The sequence below is a fragment of the Branchiostoma belcheri genome, unplaced genomic scaffold (genome assembly GCF_001625305.1).
Source record: "Branchiostoma belcheri isolate BF01 breed outbred unplaced genomic scaffold, Haploidv18h27 scaffold251, whole genome shotgun sequence".
Lineage (NCBI taxonomy): Eukaryota > Metazoa > Chordata > Leptocardii > Amphioxiformes > Branchiostomatidae > Branchiostoma > Branchiostoma belcheri.
The window spans coordinates 114,247-139,716 of record NW_017803856.1 but is presented as its reverse complement, the minus strand read 5'-3'; the positions used below and the strand labels follow the sequence as shown (position 1 = coordinate 139,716).

Genomic DNA, 25,470 nt, shown 5'->3' with positions numbered 1-25,470 from the left:
TGCCATGGCAACACAAAAAAACATCAACTTACTAGTATTACACTGATATGAACTTTTTTCTAGAGACATTTTAGGAAAGGTCTCCAAATTTTGATACTTCTAGCGCAAACCGTTTAGCCGCTATCTGAGATCAAAGTTGGGCCTCAAAACCCCCTTCAATCTGAAATGGGTTTAAAAATCGGGTATTTCTTCTTGTCTTCTTTTCTTCACCAAAAAATAGAAAAAGTTCAAAATGTATGATTTTTGTATGTAATGTGGACACAGCGGTCCCCACATCAGTTTGCAAAACAATTGAGCTGGTAGCATGTTGATAATTTCTAAATATTAGAAAAAAAAACTGTTCTGGGGTCCGCGCGGACCCCAGGTGTACAGATTAATCAGTCCGGGAAGGTGTACTGTTGAGGGTTAAAGGTGTGTGGTCCTCACCTGTTCAACTCAAGTAACAACAAGCGATAACCCGGTGGAGATGTTTGGCCGATCACATGAAAAATGCTTAATAATATATATCCAATGTGTATTCAAGAACATTGATTTGGCCGAGGCAAGGTTCTAGATATGGACTATCCAGAACCGTGCCTGAGCATTAGCCGTCCATACTGTGTGTACAACAGATTGTTTTGCTGTTTTTGACTTTACATGTATTGTAATAATATCTGGCGTCTCACGGACCAGGTAGACCTTGTTTGATACTCAGTCAAATATGATACGCGAGAAGGGATTCAAGGGAACGCTACATCGGAGAACATCCTGATTGTAAATTTTTGTTTCAACCAGAATCAAGTCAAGAACATGACCATATTTTGCCAGGCAAGTTGCACTTTTGTTTTTAACACCTACACGGTGAAAGCGAGAACTATTTGGTTGTGCAAGAGTTCCAATATAAGGTAGTGTTTTTTTTTTTTTGTCTTCTTTACAAAGTCACATTATTGTGAATGTCAATAAGTAAAAGAGAGGGAAGCTATTGATGAAGAAAAGTTCTCTGCAATATATAGTCGATACTTTACTTGTGTGGAGCTAAGATATATAAAAGGGAAATAAGGACAGACAACATATCCAATATCATTTGTAAAACCATTATTTTCTTAAGCTTGAAAAACAACAGAAAGCCGTAAAAATCACATTGGGAATGCTTGGAACACTAATTATCTATGGCTGAATTTACAACAAAGTTCTTCTGAAGTTATAACTCATTTACAAACTACTCATTTGCAAATTATATTAGAAAGGACTTCCATGACTGAAACAAATTTTACACCAACAGGTAAAGCTAAGGGTACCCCTTTAATTTTCAAAATACCAGCAGGCAAACAGAAGAACACATGCATACTCTATTACATCTACATCTAACAAATGCTAATAACTTAATCACAATATTAAGGATACAAAACAGTACTTGTAAGTAATAAACAATATTCAAGTTATAACAGAGTATAAACTTACTGATGTTCCCACACTTAAAACGTGTACAATAGATTCTTTCCCATCTTCTAAATTTCCTTCAAAGTATTGTAAATATTACATCAACATCTAACACATGCTAAACTTAATCAATCACAATATCTAGGATACAAATCAGTACTTATAGTAATTAAAAACGTGTACATTAGATTCTTTCTCATCTTTAAAATTTTCTTTCAAAGTACTGTAAATATCTTCATTCATAATTACTTGACATGCTTATATGTACATTGAATGACTTTCCATCAAATACAGGTTTATATACAGAATTAAATTTACACGAAATTGAAAATTACGCCTTTTTTGGTCATTTCAAGTTCCTATTGATATCACACTCCATGTACAAGCGTAATCCACAACCAACTGGCCACGTCGTCCTAAATAATTGCAGCGTACATGATCAGGCCTGTATAGAGACAATAGACAGACATTGTCATTGTAAATGAGTACATCTTTGAAATGGTACATGGCAACTAATAGATGAGGCCACTGTCAGTCACTACTTTGCTTTTGAACCGCACTGATTGCATTAAAAGTCTGTTGATCAAATTCAACAATTAGCGAATCTGACACGTGGGAGAGTGGACGCGTCTAGAGTCAGTCAGTCAAGCCACAGACCCGCAGCAGGTTTTGGTGCGATTCTTCCCAGTACTTGGACTCCAACAGCCTCTTCTTGTACTCTGCTGCTTTGTCGAATTCTGACTCAGAGTATTCCAAGGTGTCTGCAATCCTCTTTGCCCACTCTCTTGCATCTTCACCCAGGTCGCACTCCCTCACGCTGGTTTTCACGATCCTGTGCCTCATTTCTGCAGGGAATTTCTTCTCCTTGATCAAGTCCTTGATCATGTCTGCCAGCCCTGACTTGTCAGAGATGAGTACAGGGATGCCTGCTGCGATGGCCTCCAGACCGGTCAGTCCGAACGGCTCGGCACGGGACGGCATCAGGACCAGGTGGGCCTGCTGCATGTCCTTAGCGATGTCCTCCTGGTTTCCACACGGCAGTAGGGTAGGTTTGATCTTACCACTGTGCAGGTTCTCCTCCAAGATTCTCTTGCTCGCATCCCAGTCATCTTCATCTATCCCACGAACACACAATCTGACGTTTGTGATCTTCTCTGTAACCTCCCCCAACGCCCGTGCTACCAGGTCATGGCCCTTCAGCTTGTCCACTTCGGTCACTCTCCCGACAGACAGCACGACTTTCTCTCCTCCTCCTGGTCTAACAGAGATGGCTTCAAACACTGGGGATGGTCTTGGAAGAAACAAGAAGTGATGTCTTGGTTTGCTATCTTCAAGTGCCATATACTTCGTCTCGAAGTAATTGTAGATTCTTCTTCCCAAGGAGAAGACGGCATCTGCATTTTTGGCATCCTCAAGGATGTCTTCCATCCTCGTCCCCGCGGCCATCGCCTTCTTAGTTCCCTTGTAGTACGCCGTGTCTTCTGGCATGTCGTGGTTGAAAAGGACCAATTTTGCGTTTTGACAGCGGCTCTCTTGTATGCTCTTTGCAGCTCCACTTGTGACATCTACATGGCCCACAATGCACTTCAGATCCTGTGGTATGTCTGGGTAATGATTGTTGTGCTCAAATGTTAACCATTCCAAACATGGCATCCTCTTGTCCCTGGGATTTTTGACAGGTAGATGCAGAAAGACACCATCCTCTGTGGCACACCTCTTGTCTTCTTCAGATGCTTGCACAGCCGCAGCATGAACTGTAGCACCATGGAGTTTCAGAAACTGCGTCACCTGACGATTCGTGGTAGAAGTACCTCCATGGGACGTGCCGTACGTATCGTTGACCATCAGAACAGACATGGCCTCTGCAATTCAAAAACAATGGATGCAATGTCGAGTTATGACGGGTAAAATGCAGGGCGCCATGAAACGATACTTGCTTGAATGTACTATTGATCAAAGATCACTATTGCTTCAAAGGTTTCTCTCATTAGCTGAAAACCTAGTTGGGTTACCCAATCGTATGAATGCAATTATTGAATGAATAATTCTTGAAAAAATAATATTTCCGGACAAAACATTCTCTGCACATGTTTATTTTTACATTATGTATGACTTCATCCATACCTATCTTAGGTCGCTTTCCCCGGGCGCCACTGTCGCTGGACTCGCCAACATGCCGAGTTTTGGCTTTCCTCTTTCCACCTGCAATTAATATAAGATTGTTAAGCAATATAGGTCATGTAATGTTATCCATATGATTCCCTTTTCTTCTATAATGTGCATTTCTAACTTGTGAAAACATCTTTTCTTCCTCCAGTTTTAGTGTCTGTTGACTTTGCGTCGGCGTCTCGTCCTTTGGTGGTTTCTTCTGCTGCGTCCGTTTCCTTGTCATGTTTTGTGCTTGTGAGTTTTATATGAACACGTGCAAATCAGTGAGATATCACTGTCCCTTCGTCTTTTTGTGTATGTTTCTAGAGACAAAACCTTAGCAATACGTAACGATATAGAGGCGCCAGTTCTCTTGTTCTGTGCAAACATTTTAGATTAATCAATAAAACTTAATGCTTTTGAATTTTTTTTTGTCATAAAGTGTTTAACTGTCGTTGTCCTGCCATGGTTTCCTTGAATTCGTCTGGCTCCTCTGTAAGCAATAGATGCCATGCTCCGTATGATTCTTTGTTACAGCTGAGACCCGTATGGTAATTTCATCTTAAACCAACATTCATGTTGTTGTTTTGTGATATGCTGTTTTTTTTTAGATCCAAAATGACCATGCATCATCGCATGACAAGTACTTAGCTGTCTGAGTAGCAAGATTTATAATGTCCTGCCAGGTGATAGATATTAACATGTTTTTCGGACCTTTTGCCTTCCGCCAAGTCTTGGTCATCACGCTGGGTGGAATCTCGATTCCGTCAGTTAGATAGATAGAATGTCTGAATGATCTACTGAGTTAAGTATTTGTATTTCACAGCTAAAATAGTTATATGTTATAAATTACCCTTTTTTGTCGAAATCCCTAAGTCTTCACGATGTCCCGTGACGTTCTCAGCCCCCATGTCGTCTGTGGGGAGGCTCCGCTTACTGCCGCTCTTAAACCTACGAGAGTTGCCGATGAAGGTCTGAAAAATCATTGAAAATCATTGCAAACAAGAGTTCCACGGCCTCATACCTTTGCCAAATGATGTTAACCCTTGCGGTTGACGAATTTTACAATTTTAATCGATTCTGTAAATAAGAGCCTCATTTGCATGGATTATATTAGTTGATCCTATTCTCCACCCAATGACAGACTTATCTTAACAAAAAGGCTATTATAAAAACTCCCTCATAAATTATGCAAATGAGGTCATGATTTGAATAAATTATGTTTATTGATGTTCACCTTTTTTCACATGCAATTTCAAATGTGGCAAGTATGAAATTCCCAGCAGTTACAACTATGAAATTATAAAAATTTGTCATTAATTATGCAAATTAGGTCCTCTTTTGCATAATATATATATATATATATCCTCAGGTGTTTTTTTTCTCGTTTTCAAGTAGATCTCACAAGTGTTTCATAGTTCTATTATCGAACAATGCAGATTTATGTAATTCCCTCATTGATTATGCAATTCAGCTCTGGATTATGTGAAGCATCACTTCAACTACCTACTTACCAAAAATCACGACAATCCGGAAACCGGTTTTAGAGTTATCCTCCTTCGAAAATTTGTCAACAAATGCTCCTGTAGTTCCAGAACAAGTAGCTATATATAGGGCACCCAAACTCATGTCACTTCTTCCCTATCCCAAGAGCTATCTGCCATCTAAAATTTGTGACCCTATCATGTCCAGATCACGAGATATAAAAACCGGAAGTTCTGCTGAAGTACCTAGGAAAGCCGCCAGGGAGACCAAAATCTAATCATTTCTAGGTCTCATGAAGACCTACCCACCTACCAAGTTTCATTCCAATCCATACACTGCGTCTCGAGTTATCTTGCTAAACCACACACAATCAAACAGACAAACCTTTCTAAAAACATAACCTTCTTAGCGAAGGTAATAACATTACTGTTACCCCGGATGATACAACGAAACGATGAATCACAATTAATTTGAGGCACTGAGTACGATTTTATAAGGCTCTTGCTACAGAAAATAACGCACGAGTTACACCAACAACACCAGGTAAAGCTCCTCATCTCTATCATCACAAAACGATTTAGTAAGATACATCTGATTAAGCTCAAGAGATCAATCAATCATTACAAAGACACACCTTCACTTGGTCTACAGTTTTCCCGCTCTGCTTAGCTGCTTCTTCTATCAACGGACAATCCTTCTTCACCTCGGTCATTCCTCTTTCATCATAGAACCGGACGAGTACAGGATCGTAGCCTTTCTTACGCGTGGAGACTTCCTGCAAACATGTACACGTGAAAGTTAGTTTTCTTTGGTATGAGGGCGGTTCTACAATTCTTTCTGAAACACTTCTAGTCATTGCAGTATGTTAAAATTAGACATGTACATTTATACATATACATATCTCTATGGATAGATCACATGCCTTTCAACTGCGCTTGTAGCTAAATGGTTCTTCGCAATTCTTATGATAGTCATAAAATGCATCTCTGTCCTAACTGCCAAGCAGAATACAAAAATTCAAATACTAGCATGCGTACCAGGGGAACTAAAAAAAGAACCTTATATCATCTTCAACTTGTAGTTTGATATTATCAGCAGATGTTTGTGAACCGATGTGTTTGACAAGAAATTTACTTTGTGATTTTGCATTACGTAAGTTTTGAAGCGACTCACATTATCCTGTTGTCGGAGAAGCTTCAGTATTTCCTTTCTACCACGAGTGATTCGGTCAGCGTAACGTGTGTCCTCATCTGCAGCGATGTCCTCCGCCGTTTGACCATGCTGGGAATGAACATGCAGTGAATTATAGCCTTATGAATTTTGAAATATTTGAAATACACACGACTGAATGAGTAGACAATATGTATTATGTATCTAAAACATAATATATATAGTACACAGTATACAGTAGGTACAGCAGCAAAACCCCTGTCTAAAAAGACATTGGTTTGTAGGTGTTTATGTGATACGATGCAGGAATATCAGAACACATCGTGATTTGTGTGTTTATTCCAACAACAGCTTCCTCCTTGCCTCAGCAGTAATGTATATAATTAAGTGGATTATCATTTAAAAAAAAAAGCCTTACTTTTGATTTTCCTTCCAAAAGAAGTAAAGCCAATATTGTATTGCTGGATTGGTGGTCAGTTATTTACCAAAGAAGCCGAAGAATTGACTGACCTCGTTCCTGAGACCGGCATCAGCCCCGTGCTGCAGCAGTATTTCCGCACACTTGGGGCGGCCCCGTGTAGCTGCGTTATGGAGGGGTGTGTCTTCCTGTTGGGGAATTCACAGTGTAATTTTTCATCCTTAGCATGATCAAATAGCAACCCCTTATAAATGTATATATTTACATCACTCACTGACTCCAAGCTCGCTTGAAACCATTCCCTACCTTTGTCATTCACACTGGTTGTTTCTAATAATTGACAATCACGGTAACATTGCAACTTAGATCCTGCTGACATTTTTTGCACAATATTTTTCAATTTAGTGTCTTAATCAGGTCATCGACCCCTGGCCTTTTTTGCCATGCGATGGCGTAGTTACCAGTACTTCCGCATTCGTTGCGTTTTGCTGCGGTGTCATGCGTTGCACGAAAATAGCCCCACATTGTACATATACGAGTGCACCATATGCATAATAATGTATGTGCAACCCATGCTTTATGACACAAAAAATGTATGATGTATTCCGACAGTTGATAATATGCTGTATAGCCCCATGCGTTCTAATCCATACCAGCTTCATGTTGGCAACAAGTTTAAATTGTAGACAGCAAATAAACCACTAAGTAAGAAGATTGAGAAGATGAATGTCAAATCTTACAAGATGATACAGAAATATTTCTTGTGTCACATCGATCAGTCTACCTACCCACTTGTTCCGTGCGTTCACATCTGCACCAGATGCCAGTAAAACTGATACAATTTCATGGTGACCATTATTGGCTGCCCAGTGCAGGGGAGAGTCTTGCTGTAACATACATCAGATGGCCTTCAGCATGACGTTAGGTCGGACAAATGTGCAGTTATTTTGTTAACAATTCTAACAGAATTCAGCAAGTAAACCGTTATGTAAAAGATGAATATCAAATCTTATAAGACATAAAAATGTTTCGGAAATAAAGTAGTCAGTCCACCAGAGTTATCGTTCCGTGCACATCTGCACCAGAACAGACAAAAGTGCCCCATGAAATGTTGGTAACAGTGTTTTTGTTTGTGATATTTTAAACAGCAAATGTCAAATCTTACAAACTGGCACAAAGATATTTCTTGTATCACAGCAATCAGTGTACCAACCACCATGTTCTGTGCGTTCACATCTGCACCAGCTGTCAGTAAAACTGACACAGTTCCCGTTGCACGGGGCAAAATACATTTGTCGGGCGTCGCGGCGCAAGCTGTACGACACATTTTTATGCGTGTAAACAAAAAGAAGGAGGCAGATTCGGGCTAAAAACATGCAAAAGGAAGGGTAGAACGAAAACAAGTCCATAAAATTAAGTACTTCTAACGAAGAAACAAGGACTCAAAGAACCGGAGCGGCAGGGTCAGGGTTCATGTGACGCAGCGCGACGCAGCCTGCCACACCCGCCGCAGCAGCGGCACGCAGCGGGAGCCACAGTCCCTGTGTGTAAACCGAAAAGTCTCCTAGGCGATTTGACGCCCGACAGATTTATTTTGCCCAGTGTAAACCGGGCCACATTACAGGCTGCCTGGTGCAGGGTAGAGTATTGCTGTAAAACACATCAGATGGTCTTCAGCACGACAACAGGACAAACAAAAGTGCACTTGTGTTGGTAACAGTTCTAAGGGTAGTCAGTACTTAAATTACTATGTAGAAGATGAATGTTAAATCTTACAAAATATTTCTTGTAGCACAATAGTTAGTCTACCTACCCCATTGTCCCGTGCGTTCACATCTGCACCAGCTGTCAGTAAAACTGATACAGTTTCATGGTGACCACTCCAGGCTGCCCAGTGAAGGGGAGACTCTTGCTGTAAAACACATCAAATGGCTTTCAGCATGACGACAGGTCGGACAAATGTGCAGTTATTTTGTTGACAATTCTAACAGAATTCAGCAAGTAAACCGTTATGTAAAAGATGAATATCAAATCTTATAAGACATGAAAATGTTTCGGATATAAAGTAGTCAGTCCACCTCCGTTATCGTTCCGTGCGTTCACATCTGCACCAGAACAGACAAAAGTGCCCCATGAAATCTTGGTAACAGTGTTTGTGTTTGTGATATTTTAAACAGCAAATGTCAAATCTTACAAAATGGCACAAAGATATTTCTTGTATCACAGCAATCAGTGTACCAACCACCATGTTCTGTGGGTCCACATCTGCACCAGCCGTCAGTAAAACTGACACAGGTCCCGTTGCACTGGGCAAAATAGATTTGTCGGGGGTCGCGGCGCAAGCTGTACGACACATTTTTATGCGCCATGTAGAAAGAAGGAGGCATTCGGGCAGATTCGGGCTAAAAGCATGCGAAAGGAACGGTACAACGAAAACAAGTCCATAAAATTAGAACTTCTAACGAAGAAACAAGGACTCAAACATCCGGAGCAGCAGGGTCAGGGTTCATGTGACGCAGCCCGCCGCAGCAGCGGCACGCAGCGGGAGCCACAGTCCTTGTGTGTAAACTGAAAAGTCTCCTAGGCGATTTGGAGCGCGCCGCCCGTTTTGACAGACAGATTTATTTTGCCCAGTGTAAACCGGGCCACATTACAGGCTGCCTGGTGCAGGGGAGAGTCTTGCTGTAAAACACATCAGATGGTCTTCAGCACGACAACAGGACGAACAAAAGTGCACTTATGTTGGTAACAGTTCTAAGGGTAGTCAGCACTTATATTGCTATGTAGAAGATAAATGTTAAATCTTACAAAATATTTCTTGTAGCACAATAGTTAGTCTACCTACCCACTTGTCCCGTGCCTTGACATCTGCACCAGCAGTCAGTAAAACTGATACAGTTTCATGGTGACCATTCTTGGCTGCCTGGTGCAGAGGAGTTCTTTGCTGTAAAACACATCATGGCGGGCTGAAGTAAACTAGTAGAAGTAAACTTGGAGCTGCTGAAGCTACTGGTACAAATGTGGAAAATTCCAAATATTGCTTTGTTTTGTGAAAGGTTACGGATATGTTACAGACAAGCTGAAAGCTGAAGACGGATGTAGCGACCAGAGCGGCCTTGCCCTTCCCATCTGTTCCTTTTATAAGCGGTTTGCCCCTCCTGCCTCTTGATTTTCATTGCACAGCCTTAAATGCTTTATCACCATATATAAGCAAAATGACGAAAGACATGGCATCATACCAAAGAGCCACCAGCAGCATTAGGGTTGACTCCCTCCGCTAACAGCTGCTTCACTCTGTCCGTGTCTCCTTCCCCTGCAGCCTTCCACATCGCCTACAGCGGCGGCAGACAGGAACAGGAGAAACAACTGTCAACACTCAGTCAATCAGAACAACACTCATCAAGATTCAACACCTATCCCTTCATTTATCCGTCATACTGATATTTCACTTCCTTTCATGTCTCTCAGTGCAAAGTTATAAAAAGATATATCATTTATCTCCTGTATTTGTGCATAGCTCACATATGTTTATTGTTTATTTCAGACTCAACGGCCCATAGTATACAGACACATAACATGGCACAAACGTACACATCTGAAAACAAACATCAAAGTATCTACAGATAAATGTAAAAAAAAGACTACCGCGCCGTCCTGTCGCAAGGAGGCCACCTTACGGGCGGATCAATCTATATCAGGCTCGAGGAAAAAGCCTGTTTATATGCAATATGGGGCCTGTCTGTGTGTAACATTAGTTCTCTTTTTAAAATGTTTTCTGTACTTAACCTTCTCGTCTTTATCCTCGTCCTCGCCCTCTTCATGATCAGACCAGGAATCCTCTGACCCCGACTCTTCAGACCCGGAATCCTCTGACCCGGACTCTTCGTCTTCCTCCACTGTCTCCTGTTCTCTTCCGTCCATGCCTGGTCTGACCCTACAGATAGACACACCACCTGGCTAGTGACACTGTCGTAACTAAGACTAGATGGATCTAGTGCTTTCCTGTAGCGCAAACACAGGCCCCACAAATATATCATTTCTCTCCATAAACAATATTATGGTAGTGGAACAGACCGAGCATCATGTACAGCGCGCTCAGGACATGTCTGAAGTTTACAACATCATGGCCTCTAAAGCGTTACCGAACACTGTAGATCAAACTGTACCAACAAAGGGACGATAATTTCACAGCCGTACAGACATAGCGTCAATACTTTCTAATTCATTCAACATGAACAGTTTATCTGTGTGCTTAAGGGCTGTGGTAAAAGTTTCTTTAGTTTGTGTACTTCAAGCGCCGCTACATCTGGCAGGTGCAAAGTTATACACCTGTTACTTCCGGGTTTACCTGAACTTTTCCAGAAGTGTCTTGGGAGCGTCTGACGAACTTTTCCCAGTCGTTAAGGTCTCTGCAAGGCTCTTAGACTCCCCAGGAACCGAAAGCTGTTAGATCTGACGTCACAAGACGTACAGGTGAGTTCTCACGGCGTCTTGAAGACAGAGCAGGTCCGTTACGTCCGCAGGTGAGAAGGGTTGTTGACGGGTTTGGTAGGGTTTCCCATGATTCATAGCGCACGCGATGACGTACTCTATAGTAACGGGGTGAATGACCTCAGGATGATTTGCCGGTATACTGGCTGTGGTTAGTGTGGGACGGGTATATCTTAGATCAATGTTAACCTTATATAATATATCGTGTATATCGTAGATAAATGTTAACCTTATATATCGTGTATATCTTATATGTTTCTTATACTTATATATCGTGTATATCTTCCCCAAGTAATTTAGCACAAAGCTTTTTACAATACATTTATTCATTTTTTTATTTCAGGTAAAAACCCATATAACACATGTACAATACATCATTAAAATAGTACAAAAACTCTACAGACATACAAATAAAACAGGAAGAAACCTAAAAGCATAATAAATGGTAGGTCTTCCGAAAGAATGAATTCCTGTAAAAGGCATCGGAATTTATTAAGCGACTGATTGTTGCGTTGTTGGAGGAAAATAATCTTTTTATAAAAGAATAACAAATCCTCCTCCGCCTGGTTTCAAATGTGTCAATATAGTGACAGACAAACACTTCACTCGCACTACATCGCCGAGGTAAAGTCATAATAATTCTAAAACAATTGTTATAAGCCACTCGGCACTTCGACAGAACACCTGACAATACATGACTATACCACTGAATTCAACCATTGCCACTTTTTGAACATGATAATGAATGAAGACCTTTATTGTACATGTTTGCCCCATTGGGCTATGCACAGGTCACATGTTAAGAAACTCTGTAGTAGGTGTAAATATTAACAAGTACTTTCGACTTCCTCTCGGGTATTATTATATGATTTGGAAGTTATGTATTTTAGACTGAGCAACAACACTGTGCAGTGGTTAGGATTCAATCATTGATCGTGTGCTAGCGTGTGTTTGCACAAGCTCTCTCGTTAATTGAATGAATGAAGACCTTTATTGAACATTTCTGCCACACTTGGCTAAGTACAGATCACAACAAAACAAGATGAATGGACACGGTTAACATATACAAAATTAACTAACTATCGTGATATAAATTCAACCTCTCGCTTTTTGGTTATTGTAGAGATAAATGTACAGATCTGTTTTTCGATGGGTGGTTTGTCTAGTCGCATAAGGAATATGATTTTTTCTACAGTACTTAAGTGCGTGAAATAGGGGAATAGGTGTTGTACATATAGAATACAACACGCGGTATTCCGTATCGCCCGAGGTATCGGTCCGACCGCGGGTCGGATCGCCCGCAGGCCGGAGGGCGATCCGACTCGCGGGAGGGCCGGGACCGAGGGCGATGCGGAATACACCGTGTTGTATTTTATTTATGTCATACCCACCCAAGAAAACACGCCTTTCAATAAAAGATGAGCCAAAAGTTGGTGCCACTGAACCCTAAAATGCAACAACATCAATTCCAACGTCCAGATTCTGTATTCGAATTTTCGAAAGGGGCACACGCGGTTAGGGCGAAACGCGTTCGAATCGTTTTATGGACGCCATGGAAGCGTTCGATAACCGGTTCCGGACCGGGCCGTACCGTAAAGTACGGCCCGGTCTGGAACCCGTTATCGAACGTTATCGCGGCCCGGGTATGATATAAACATATACAGTTCATTTCTCTCTTTGCTATACAGTTCACATTCTGTTACAAAATGGCTAATGACCCCTATACCCCTTGGGGGCGGCAACATTCGAGGCGGGTGGGCGGCCGCCATGAGCGCGGTTAGTCAGGCTAATCATGTGCTAATGAACAACTAATAGACCTCATTCCAGATACAGTCGCCATATTCCGTGATTCTATTCTCGCGAGAGCACATCCCTGGCACGAAAGCGAAGCCCCCGTGGGGTCGCGGATTCCCTGTAGTACTGGCGTTCCCCACACAGGGCAAAGACCTGTATTAAATGGACTGTCCCATTGAAATGTATGGAAAACATGTAAGAAAGAAGGTGTGAAAAGTCACCTGCCTGAGTGAAACTGCATCAAAAGCACACATTCATAGGGTCACTCGGCCTCTAAAACTGTCCATTTTGTTGATATAAAAAAATCCTATACTGCTAAAGGCATTTAAACGCTAGCACAAACTTTCAGAAGTGACCTCTGACCTCTATCACCAGCTGATGATAGCGTGGAAACTCAGGACTTCTTTTCTGGCCTGGACACACCAAACATGACACAAACTCCTTTTTTTTTTTACATAATCAAATGCAAATAACCCTTACCTATAACATCCAGTTCCAAAAAAGCAACAGATCCCAACATTAAGAAATTTTACACTGTTTTTGTACATGCAAAAATCGTACACACTTGGGGCCCTATGGGCATGCGCGTAATCCTGGCATTTGCCCCACAGTCGATGGCGATGCTCCAACGATCTCCAACTTCAACGCTGAGTTTTGCCCGTCCAGTGTAAAATATTTTTTTTTGTGAAATAGAACGAATCTAAACATTGAGTTGCCGGGCGTGATGCAAACAAAACAAACCTCATACAATAGCCAATTAGAAACTACTGTAACCACAAGCCTAAAGATATTTAAACATCATAACGGCATCTTGATATTCGTTCCAAAAGGCGATGTTTTTTTTCCGATGCCCCCCTCCCCATTTGGTCGACATACATTTCCCTCTTTTGTGTGCAGAACCAAAACACGGTGAACACACGAAAAAAAACTGCCTGAACAAAACGGAAGTAAAGTTAAACAATTTTACTCAACTAGATTGCGCCCCCCCCCCGTTACCTAATATATGTTCCAATCATGATGGTCATGAAAACTTCACCTTGTAAACTTTACAGTACAGTAGCGACACCTGGCGAAATAGAGCTGAAGTGTGTGAGATTTTGCTTTACGGAAAATGGCCGTTTTTGGCGGCGCCTCAGGAATTTTTACGAATGCATTTTTAAAGTGGCATCACTTAGATTTTTAAAATTTTTTAAAATCATTTTCTGAGTAAATTTTTTGGCTGAAATAATGTATTTTTAACCGTTCTATGCGGCATTTCTTTGCCTGCGGTCAGTTCAGGGGTCCCTGGGGAGATCTGTAAAGCGCAGCTGCCTCGCCAGGTGGCACCTGTCCAACAACAGCTGCAGGGTCACCTGATTCATGCCATGACGTCACAACGCCTTTATCTGACTACAGCACACTACCGCTGCGAAAGTGGGCATGTAAAATGGTTTACCGGCACATTTAAGCTGCGTGTGGTGAATTTAGGGACTTAAGAGAGGTGATTTGAAGCATGTATTTAAAATATTTTGGAAGGCTGCTGTGCTGTATACTGTTGCCTCACAGAAATGGAATCTGGCACCTGTGTCAGGTCAGCTGCAGGAAGGCTACCACCAGCTGAACCAGACAATAATTACTGTCCTATATATACAGGTGTGACTCCAGGTACAGTCGTGTTCGCTTCGGCAACACATATACTAAAATTGGAACGATACAGAGAAGATTAGCATGGCCCCTGCGCAAAGGATGGGGCGCAATCTTCTCTGTCCCTGCGATCACGCGAAAACGAAAAAATGAGACGGAAAGAAACGTAAGAACTTGTAGAGTACCACAAAATATGACGAAATTCGTTATTTGGGCCAAAAATCTTGACCCTATCTGAGCGAAATCTGACATTTGTCGGTTTTTGTATTGAAGCCACATATTCACGTAAAACCTGGTGTATTTCGTCTGGAACAACCAGAAGACATCGAATCCAAGTCAAAAGTATAATTTCTGTACAATTTGACGTACTTTTGCCAACTTTTAGAAAGTTTGCAAACTGCAGTACCGAGGTCACCGTAGGTGTCGCTTTTGGCAGTTCAAGGGGAAGTGACTCCTAACGGATTATTGGGTACTGCATGTACATTAATGAGTGTAGGGATTCTCATTACTAATTATATTATCCTCGGGGCCTTTATAGCCTTCGGCTAGTTGACCAGTCCTGCCTGCCTGTATATACAGTCTAATAAATCACTTTTATTATATTCTTATTGTGAATGTTTGTTTCTTGTCTATCACTAATTAAAATTAAATGAACCATTAAACAAGATAAGCCAAGTGTAAAATCTGATGACATTTTATTCACTTTGTTGAACAGTTGGTAAGAAAATTGAAAGCAAAGTTATTTCTACCCAGCCAAAGTGTTTTTCTTGCCGTTTTAACATGCTATAAAATACCATCACAAGGACAGAATGAATGCTCTTACTACATGTCACTTTTGGTGGCAAAACAACAAGACTGTGGCCCCAAATGTCACTGAGTATGTAGGTGTAGAGGGCAAGAGTGTGGAAAAATAGTAGCAGGAGACTGAAATAAGAACTAGAAAGGCCGACATTTGCTTTGGAGCAAATACAGCAATGGCTTCACCACATTTTACGACATGGCAGGGAAAGAATGAGAAACACAAGGGAAAACAATGCTTTACATTGATATAACTATAGTATGAAGTAACATACAACTAAGACTACAACAGTTGGATAGCTATTCCCTACATTATTGGTTAGGATTTTTAATTGCATAATGCAAACTGTTGATTTTCAAGAAAAAAGAAGCGTTCATGCCCCGCATTCCAATGCTGGAGCAGGAAAGCTTAAAATACCTACCAAAACACTTGAATACAGACCTACTGTCAGTATGGAATGGCTCTGTGCAGGTATTAATTAAGTTAAGCCTGTTAAATTCCAACAGCCAATCAGCAAGGAGAATAGAGGAAAGCTGCATGCCTATTGGTTGATGCCCTGCATTCCATTGTGATGACTCATGCCCAAATGTGGTAACACTGCACACTAACTCAGTAATACATTTGCTATAACACAGCCAAAAAACTCAAATAAAACCATTCTAAAAGCCTGTATCACAAAAATTAAAAAACGCCTGGGGGTATTTGCCTACTGTACCTCCATACCAAATTTCAGGTCCTTAGGCCTCAAAATGAAGAAGCTGAATCCATTTAAAGAAATGGCAGGAGGAGAAGAAGGAGGAGAATCATGAGAAAAAGCAATATGGTTTCATCACTTTGTGGTGAACCCATAATGATAGAACACAGTAACAAAAGAAACAGGTTGACAATGAGTCAAAGGAAGAGGATATTATGCAAGAACAAAATACATGAGTAGGAGTAAAATAAGGAATAAGTGGGGAAAGTTGTATGAAGCCTCAGAAGGTTCAAGGGTACAGGTAGAGCAGTCACGAAGACTTACAGTCGTATAATAAGAAAACAGAAGGTAAAAGTCACGAAGACTTACAGTAGTTGTATGATAAGAAAACAAGGTAAAGGTAGAGCAGTCACGAAGACTTACAGTCGTATGATAAGAAAACAGAAGGTAAAAGTCACGAAGACTTACAGTCGTATGATAAGAAAACAGAAGGTAAAAGTCACGAAGACTTACAGTCGTATGATAAGAAAACAAGGTAAAGGAAGAGCAGTCACGAAGACTTACAGTCGTTTGAGAAGAAAAGGGATGATAAGAAGGAATGATAGAGCCAGGCACAGGGAAGAAACTAATAACAGGAATAACGCAGGAAAGAACAGAAAAGGAAGGGGTACAAAAGCAAAAGTCACATACTGTGAGAGGGGACAGCTAAGGAAAGGAGATCTTCAAGTAACATTCAGGGTTACAACCTTGTTGAAATGATACCTCAAGCCACAAGCAGTAAAAACAATCATTGTGCCCTATGGATGGTACCTAATAGCATGTTAAAACATTAGCAAGAAAAACATTCAGTGGTTGTGTAAAAAAGACTTCACTCTCAATTAACTCACCAACCTGAAAAAAAACATTGAATCTGAGGTTCTTTGAACCTACAACATGCAAGCCCTCCAGTATTTAACTGAAGGTAATCTTTACAGATTCCAAGACAAGACATTCCAAGACATAAACCTTCAATACAATACTGAAGGTAATAACATTGTTTCTTCACACACAATGTGAAGATTAAATACATTGTTCCTTCAATACAAAGTTGAAGGTTAAAATACATTGTTCCTTCAATATTAAACTGAAGGTAAAGGACTGTTCCTTCAACACAAAGCTGAAGGTAAAATACATTGTTCCTTCAACACAAAGCTGAAGGCTAAAATACATTGTTCCTTCAATACAAAACTGAAGGGAAAAGACTGTTCCTTCAATATAAAACTGAAGGTAAAATACATTGTTCCTTCAATATAAAACTGAAGGTTAAAATACATTGTTCCTTCAATATCAAACTGAAGGTAAAATACATTGTTCCTTCAATACAAAGCTGAAGGTTAGGTTAAAATACATTGTCCCTTCAATATCAATCTGAAGGTAAAAGACTGTTCCTTCAACACAAAGCTGAAGGTAAAATACATTGTTTCTTCAACACACAGCTGAAGGTTAAAATACATTGTTTCTTCAATATAAAACTGAAGGGAAAAGACTGTTCCTTCAACACAAAGCTGAAGGTTAAAATACATGGTTCCTTCAATATAAAACTGAAGGTTAAAATACATTGTTTCTTCAACACAAAGCTGAAGGTTAAAATACATTGTTCCTTCAATATAAAACTGAAGGGAAAAGACATTGATCCTTCAACACAAAGCTGAAGGTTAAAATACATTGTTCCTTCAATATAAAACTGAAGGGAAAAGACATTGTTCCTTCAATATAAAACTGAAGGGAAAAGACATTGTTCCTTCAATTTAAAACTGAAGGGAAAAGACATTTTGCCTTCAACATACAACTGAAGGTTAAAATACAAGTTTAAGATACATGTTTCATATACAAATCATTGAATATACAAAAGGAAGAGTAGCAGAGTACAGGCAGTGTCCAAAGGGGGGGGGGCCGAATGTTACAGGTTTGTAGTTTTAGCAGGAAGCCGAAAGTTTCAATGGTTTTAGTTTTGAGGGGGGTCTTTTTTTGCTGCCGCCTCTGCTCTCTTTTGTGCCAACCATTGCTGCACGCTAAGGGAAGAAGAAGACTCACAGAATGTCTCTCTCCCAAAGCGGCTGTGGCCAAACTCCTTTAGTTTGGGCTTGCCACAAATGGAGCATGTGTTGCTTCCGGCCTTGCGCGAGTATTTGCGCTTTTGCTGTCCCTGATCCTCCTCCGTTGCCTTCTTCTTCCGGTACCACCTGGCGGACTTGGTGGAGCTGGTCACAGATGCAGCTGGAACCTGGGCGGCTACAGGAGGGATGTAGCCGCGTCCCATCTGCTGCTGTGTCACCAACACCACTGGTGGTGCAGGCATACAACGGATGTTGCGAGCCTGCCCAGCAGTGTTGGGTGGGCACGGGAAGACAAGGGGGGCGGGGTGGATGGCTGGCGCAATGCTCTCGGGCTTGGCACGGGGCTCTGGAGCTGGTACATCAGAGACGGTGCTGGCACTGGGTTGGCTGACTCCTTGTAGAAGGATCTGCCTCTCCTGTGCCTTCTGCCGCTTGTTGTACCTAAAACATAAAGGACAAATCAGTCACAGATAAAAAGCAACATTTTAAAGGTATGAGACGTCGAGACAAAATAATACATAACAGGTTTGAGAGAAACTTGAGCCAACTCACCACTGTGTGAGGGTGCGTGTGTTGATGTCATACAGCTGTAGCGAGGTCTGTGACATCAGGAGTACGTTGGATAAGACCAACTGCCGGATGTGGCTGTACTCCTTCATTATCACAGACCAACGCTGCGTCGTCACCCCAGCAGCGGTCTTGGTGGCTGTGGGGTGATCCGCACACAGCTGCAGACAGATGGCCTCAACAAGTCTGCTGGCGTTGGGCCACTGGGCGGGGCCAGCATTTTCCCCCACCATGCACCTGCAGCAAAATATGAACAGAGCATTTTAAACCACATTGTAAAGAGGTGGAGGAAGCATGATATATTGGTAAAACCTTTCTCTATGTAGGTCACTATTTTTGACTGTATAATTCTATCAAGGGCTACTCACCGTTTCACACTCTCCACGCCAGCGATGGAGGAAGACTTGGTAGCTTTAAACCTTCCCTTGGAGAGCTTCTTCTGGTGTCGAGCAGAGTAGCTCAGCCTCTCCTTGTCGGAGTCAGGAAGGCGCTCCCACAGCTTGACAAGTTCCTCCACCTTGCTGTCAGGCAGGCAGGTCAAGGTCCGCAGGCTGACCAGGGCCTTGGCCAGAGTCTGGACATGCTGGTATCCAGCAGCACCATCTGGACCATGACACTCCTGGAACACATTGAGAAAAATCATTTGTGTTAATGACAGGAGAAATGACTCTAAGTAACACTGTATCCTGAAGAACACAGACAACACATTGCTGACTTCTAAATTAATGCCTTACCTCTGCTGCTGAGGATGTGGAGGATTCAGGGGATGGAGACCGAGTCCCATCATCTCCAGTATCATCACAAGTCGCTTCCACAGTCTGTGCACCTGGTGAACTGGGCGCTTCAGCAGTCTGACCAGCAGAAGCTTCAGCACCTACACCAGGGGGAGTCTGACCAGCAGACACCAAAGGATATGCCACAGATGCGTTAGCTGCATCACAAGACATAGGAATTAAGGTTACAGTTGCCGTTGACATACTGCATAATAAATAATTCTTACATTCACTTAATGCGGGATTTACTACAACTACAATTGTACATACCGATGGTAGAGATGGTGGGATCCTCCTCACTGACATCCAGGTCCTCGAACCCTTCGTCAGGATCCACCTCGGTCTTCTCCAGGCCATCTGGTACATCAGGGTCGAGACAGATCTCCTCCATCTGTTTGCCTGTCTGGGCAAACAGATACTCTATCCCGAGCAGCTCCCCTGTATGAGCACAACAGTCAATATACATATTGTCATCCTTCATTATCTATAACATTATTTTAATGATATGATATGAAATAGAAGGGATCATATGCATACTCACCCGTGTACTGGCCTGGTGTGTGGAAGCCTGGACACAAGGATCGACCCAGCACTGCTTCACTGGCTCGGTTGACAGAGGACTGGAGCCAGCCACTGTAGGTTCGCAGGGAAGACGTTTCCCCTGCAACAGCAGCCACGGCTCTGTCCTTGTTCCACCGGACCAACCCTTCCAGCAGGTATGCCTGGAAGTGGGCAGCACTGGCACTCGTGCCTGAAACACATACAAACATAGCATCTGCTTACCACATCGTGGAAGAAAAGTGAATATAGAGAAAATGATGATACTAGTAACAAGACGAGTATGTAATACATTCATCATGACTGACCAGGAATGAAGCGTTGCAGGTGGAGGTGGAAGGACTCCAGGGAGGTGGAGCCCCTGCTGCAGCGGTAGGTTGGTAGCACCATCCCTCCCTTCAGCTGCATCCCAGTCTCCATGTACAGCTGGAATCCTGCAGGGTCCTGCAGGCAGCTGACATGGCACTGTTGGTCCTTCCACATCTGGCGGGCTCGCTCGTGGTCGAGGAGAGGAACACCCATGGTGTCCGTACCCTTGGAGCTGTCGTACGTATCGATCAGCTCCTGGATGAGGCGGGTAGTCTCCTCGGTCCCCCGTGTCATGCGGCGGCAATGGAGTTGCAACTCCTTCCTTGAGACAAAGCGAGCGGCGTCGCAATCACCTCTCCCCTCCTTGCTCAGCTCTGCTTGCTTTGCCCTCAGAAGGAGCGCCACATCACTGGGGTCCCACTTGAAGATGCAGTGGGACAGGCCGGCCACAAAGCTTGCATACAACGGATGGCTTTCAGTGGTGCAGGTGCTGGCAATCCTGCGCATGAAATGCCACACGTCGAGCCTTATGACCAGGTCATCCCACCCAGGGAACAGGGCCGTGGTCCGGGTGGAACAGCAGTCCCTGTCCACATACAGGAGTTTTGGTGCTTCAACTCCTGCATCACGGTACCTTCGAACCAGACCCTTACCCATGGGCTTCAGACCTTGCCCCTCCGCTGCCGTGAGGACTGACATCAGGATCTGACCGTGCTCGTTCCCAACGTTAGTCACCCAGGCAGCTGTCCCAGCTGCTGCACCGGCCAGCTTCTTGGTGACCTGTGGAAAGAAAAAAGAAATGTTTTTAACAAATTGCAATTGTCACTGTCACATTGTATACAAGTATACACAAGTGTATTGAGCCAAAACGTGAAATAAAACCAATAGACTGACTAACTAACCTTCTTTGTGGAGTCCATCTTGATGACGGTCCCGAAGATGGACGTCACTGAGGCCTTCACCTCCCCCAGCCGTTGCAGCACGTCCTTGGCATACACTGCCAGCAGCCACTTGGGCTGCGGAACGTCTGTCATGACTGGAGGTGCAGCAAAGGACGGACGTACCACCACACGGTTGATGAACTGCTCACAGTCGGTCAGGTAGTGCAGACAACGCTTCAGGTAGGCCTCGCTGTGCTGCTCCAAGATGTGCTTCCTGAGTTGCGTAACACTGTTACCCAGTGTCCGCTCCCTCAGGAATCGCAGCACGCGATAGTCACAGGAGTACCTGTAGGTCAGGATGGCTGGGAACAGACTGCGGTGCCCGGGGTCGAGCTGCCGCAGAATGTCACCAGACCATGCCGCAACCTTCTTGCCACACTGGGGGCATTCCAGGTACTCTGTGCCCATATAGTACCATCCATCCACGTCCAGGACTCTCCTCACAGTCCTGTACAGGCCTGCTGATGTTAGCCTGTGGGGAATAAATGGAATATTTGACACTGTCAAACTTTTAAAAAACAACTAAAAGAGTACTAATCCATAGACCTGTTATAGAGTCTTGCTCTCCAAGACATGACATATAATACAGTCCCTATACAATAACAGTTTACCAACCTGTCTCCGCTGCACTGTGAGTCGACACACCTCAGTCGTACAGCCCACATCCTATATGGCATCCACAGGAAGAAGGGCCTGCGGAAATAGGCATCTGGGCTGGCTGGGGCCTGGGGAAGGCACAAAACTGGCTGGGGAGGGTACCACCACAGACGGATGTCTGTGACCAGCTTTGGCCGACCAGCCACGTTCCGGAACATGGCTTTCCCAAGCCAGTCCCACTGCTCTGCTGGTAGCTGGGACAGCAACCAGGCAGTGGGCAGTGTGATCTGCAAACATAAGAAATGTAGGACAGGTATTAATTCAGCATCTAGCTAGTGTATGATGGAAAAGGCAATACAACAGTAAAAAAAGCAACAGTGCAAAAGGAAATGGAAAAATAGACAAGAGAACTCACTTCAGCAGACTGAGATGATGACTCTACCGCAGCTGGAGACGCCGTGTTCAGCCGGGATGGCAGAACTGCAGGCTGTGACAGTCCTTGCCTTGGCACTGGAGGCTGAGATGCCACTGGCCGAGGCCGTAACATCTCGCGCCTCAACGGCAGCACCGAAGGCTGGCTTGCCACAGCACGGGGCGTCATTGTGGAGGTAGCTGCAGCAGACTGTGGCCCCAAACGTCGGAACGTAGAGGACACAGGTGAAGGAGTCACCGCAGAAGGCCGCGCAGTCTGGGACACCTGCAGAGATGCCTCTGACTTTGACGACTGACCCTATAGAGCAAGAAGAGGTGTGTAGGTGGCAAAGCATACATACATGTATCTTCTAAGCAGGCTGGCTAATCATGTACTTTGCAATAAACAACCTTTGCAGTACTAACCTGGGATGACTGTGCTGCTGGCTGGGGCTGAGACTGGGACTCCTTCCACTGGATGGCGAACTTGCGGAAGGTGTCCATGGGACTCCCGATCTTGGGACTCTCCCCCAGCACCCACTTCACGTAGCTGAACACAAAAATGAGAAGTTAATCAACTTGAACTGCAAGAACCACCTTTCTGTACCAATTTTAAGGGAAGCAACAAAGCAAAATATTATGTCAGGGGAATACATACGTCTCATGGCCCTTGAGAACATCCTCGTAGGTCTTGTCCCTATACTTGCCAAACCCCATCACAGACCCCAGCCCAACCTGGCACACAGACTGTGAGGACTGCGTCACAGCCTGCGCGCCGTCACGGGTTTGGCGGTCCCGGACAGCCTGTGCAACTCCTGGGCAACGGAGTGCATAACTACCAAGGTCATCCTTGTTAAGCATGTAGGCAGACTCGGACTTGTTCGTCCGCCTTTCATGCTGGTGCTTGGCCAGCAGTGAGATGACATAGCCCATGTCATTCTCACACAACCACCGAAAGGAACGACCCTGGTACTGGCCAAACAGGATGGTGTCAGGGACAGGGTTGGCAGGGGAGGGGACAGACCTGTGTCGCTTCTCCACAGCCTCCATAGTGGGCTGCAGCACAAGCCCACCACCACGAAGACGGCGGACGTTGGAGAACTAAGTTATGAATAATGAAAGAAACAAGAACTATAAGTCCTGACTGAGTGCTATGATAGAATAGAATAGAATAGAATAGAATAGAATAGAATAGAATAGAATAGAATTAAAATTGCAAACAAGGAGTATTGGTGAAATATTCCTAACAGACCAACACAGGTCAACCACAAGTATTGTGAAACAATGTGATTTGTCAATATTATCACAGACAGGCACAGATAAGTTATAGAATCACATGTACTTACGTCCTCAGACCCTGAAGAGCCAGCAGAAGAAGACATGACTGTAAAAATAGAAGCCTAGGTATTACTTATAGTTATACTTATGGTCTCTACATTTCACTCAGCATGGTTTCTATACAATCTATCAGCTCAACAAACCATGTTATCATTCTAAGCTTGTACAAATTAGGTGTGAACAACAACCTAAGAAAACAAGTCGTTTGTTACGGTAAACTTGTTGGCAAATGCGACCGCTTTACATATATTATCGCTGATTTTGAAGGCATGTGCAAGTGGCGATTATTTACACAACAAAAGTTCTCCGAATCAAAAGCTTCAGTCACGGCGTATCAGAACACAAAATACACGAAAACACGATCAGATTCACTCAACATCTTTCGAAATCAAAAGCAGCTGAATGGGTGCATTTCAGAGCGAAATTAAGGATAGAAATCCTTGTTAATTTTTAGCGGTGCCATGTGCTCAGGTCCCCGTAACATCTGCTTGGAGTCGGTCGTTACACTCCGATAAAGCATAAAATAAACATCCAGACTAGAATTCCGCACAGAGAGTCATGCAAGGCTGATACAAAAAATGATGTACTGTCAAGTTTTTCCCGATACACGGGTGAATAAATGTCAAAACAGCCAGAAATTACGCTAAATACATCGGCGTGCATCACTCGGCTTACCGTGCAGTACGTGCAGTACCAGTCCAAATAACGGTCCAAAACAACATCAATAAACAACCATCCAGTGTCAAAAATTACATTAACAGCTGAAGATATGTCTCCACTAACCTTTCACGGAGGATGAAACAGTTGTCGTGAAGAAAACAGCAGAAAAACGACAGTAGACTCGCTCCTCTACAGTCAGCTTCCTCAAACAATGGCGGACCTCAACTCCCTCGAAAGTTCTCATGCTACGTCACGTCACAACTTTCTCGCAAGCTGATTGGTTATATTTTAGGACCAATTTTAGGACCATCCAGCTGTCTGATTGGTGGACTGGGTCAAATGTTAGGACCAGGGCGCTTGGTGATTGGTCGAAAAGTCCTAAAATTGCAGAGAAGATCGGGTCTAATCAGGCGCAAGGATGNGGGATGACTGTGCTGCTGGCTGGGGCTGAGACTGGGACTCCTTCCACTGGATGGCGAACTTGCGGAAGGTGTACATGACAGTTCCGATTGTAGGTTTCGACCCCAGCACCCACTTCACGTAGCTGAACACAAAAATGAAAAGTTAATCAACTTGAACTGCAAGAACCACCTTTCTGTACCAATTTTAAGGGAAGCAACAAAGCAAAATATTTTGTCAGGGATATACATACCTCTCATCGCCCTTGAGAACATACTCGTATGTCTTGTCCTTATACTTGCCAAACCCCATCAAAGACCCCAGCCCAACATGGCACACAGACTGTGAGGACTGCGTCACAGCCTGCGCGCTGTCACGGGTTTGGCGGTCCCGGACAGCCTGTGCAACTCCTGGGCAACGGAGTGCATAACTACCAAGGTCATCCTTGTTAAGCATGGAGGCAGACTCGGACTTGTTCGTCCGCCTTTCATGCTGGTGACTGGCCAGCAGTGAGATGACATAGCCCATGTCATTCTCACACAACCACCGAAAGGAACGACCCTGGTACTGGCCAAACAGGATGGTGTCAGGGACAGGGTTGGCAGGGGAGGGGACAGACCTGTATCGCTTATCCACCGCCTCCATAGTGGGCTGCAGCACAAGCCCACCACCACGAAGACGGCGGACGTTGGAGAACTAAGTTATGAATAATGAAAGAAACAAGAACTATAAGTCCTGACTGAGTGCTATGATAGAATATAGAATATATTGCAAACAAGG

General features: G+C 43.4%; 4 protein-coding genes across 5 annotated transcripts; all 4 read right to left on the bottom strand.

The window, feature by feature from the left end:
- Positions 1-1,144: 1,144 nt before the first annotated feature.
- Positions 1,145-5,821, bottom strand: LOC109471646. 2 transcript variants are annotated; one of them, XM_019770985.1, is made up of 3 exons: positions 5,687-5,821; positions 4,421-4,541; positions 1,145-3,281 (listed from the first exon to the last, which is right to left on the bottom strand). In XM_019770985.1, exons 1-3 carry the CDS (start codon positions 5,762-5,764, stop codon positions 2,056-2,058), a joined length of 1,425 nt encoding a protein of 474 aa, XP_019626544.1. In that variant the 5' UTR covers positions 5,765-5,821; the 3' UTR covers positions 1,145-2,055. The 2 variants fall into 2 exon arrangements, with proteins under 2 accessions (XP_019626544.1, XP_019626545.1); XM_019770986.1 differs by lacking the exons at positions 4,421-4,541; positions 5,687-5,821 and adding an exon at positions 3,544-3,626.
- Positions 5,822-6,699: 878 nt separating this feature from the next.
- Positions 6,700-9,969, bottom strand: LOC109471642 (ankyrin repeat domain-containing protein 23-like). The gene is made up of 5 exons (XM_019770980.1): positions 9,880-9,969; positions 9,486-9,584; positions 8,454-8,552; positions 7,429-7,527; positions 6,700-6,828 (listed from the first exon to the last, which is right to left on the bottom strand). The coding sequence occupies exons 1-5, from the start codon at positions 9,967-9,969 to the stop codon at positions 6,700-6,702; spliced, it is 516 nt and encodes a 171-aa protein (XP_019626539.1).
- A 7,993-nt stretch (positions 9,970-17,962) lies between these two features.
- Positions 17,963-23,343, bottom strand: LOC109471641. The gene is made up of 12 exons (XM_019770979.1): positions 22,952-23,343; positions 22,720-22,843; positions 22,298-22,612; positions 21,901-22,169; positions 21,247-21,757; positions 20,344-21,124; positions 20,019-20,228; positions 19,748-19,915; positions 19,439-19,635; positions 19,073-19,323; positions 18,690-18,941; positions 17,963-18,578 (listed from the first exon to the last, which is right to left on the bottom strand). Exons 1-12 carry the CDS (start codon positions 23,341-23,343, stop codon positions 18,026-18,028), a joined length of 4,023 nt encoding a protein of 1,340 aa, XP_019626538.1. The 3' UTR covers positions 17,963-18,025.
- A 1,350-nt stretch (positions 23,344-24,693) lies between these two features.
- LOC109471640 lies at positions 24,694-25,335 on the bottom strand. The gene is made up of 2 exons (XM_019770978.1): positions 24,944-25,335; positions 24,694-24,835 (listed from the first exon to the last, which is right to left on the bottom strand). Exons 1-2 carry the CDS (start codon positions 25,333-25,335, stop codon positions 24,694-24,696), a joined length of 534 nt encoding a protein of 177 aa, XP_019626537.1.
- Between the last annotated feature and the right edge of the window lie 135 nt (positions 25,336-25,470).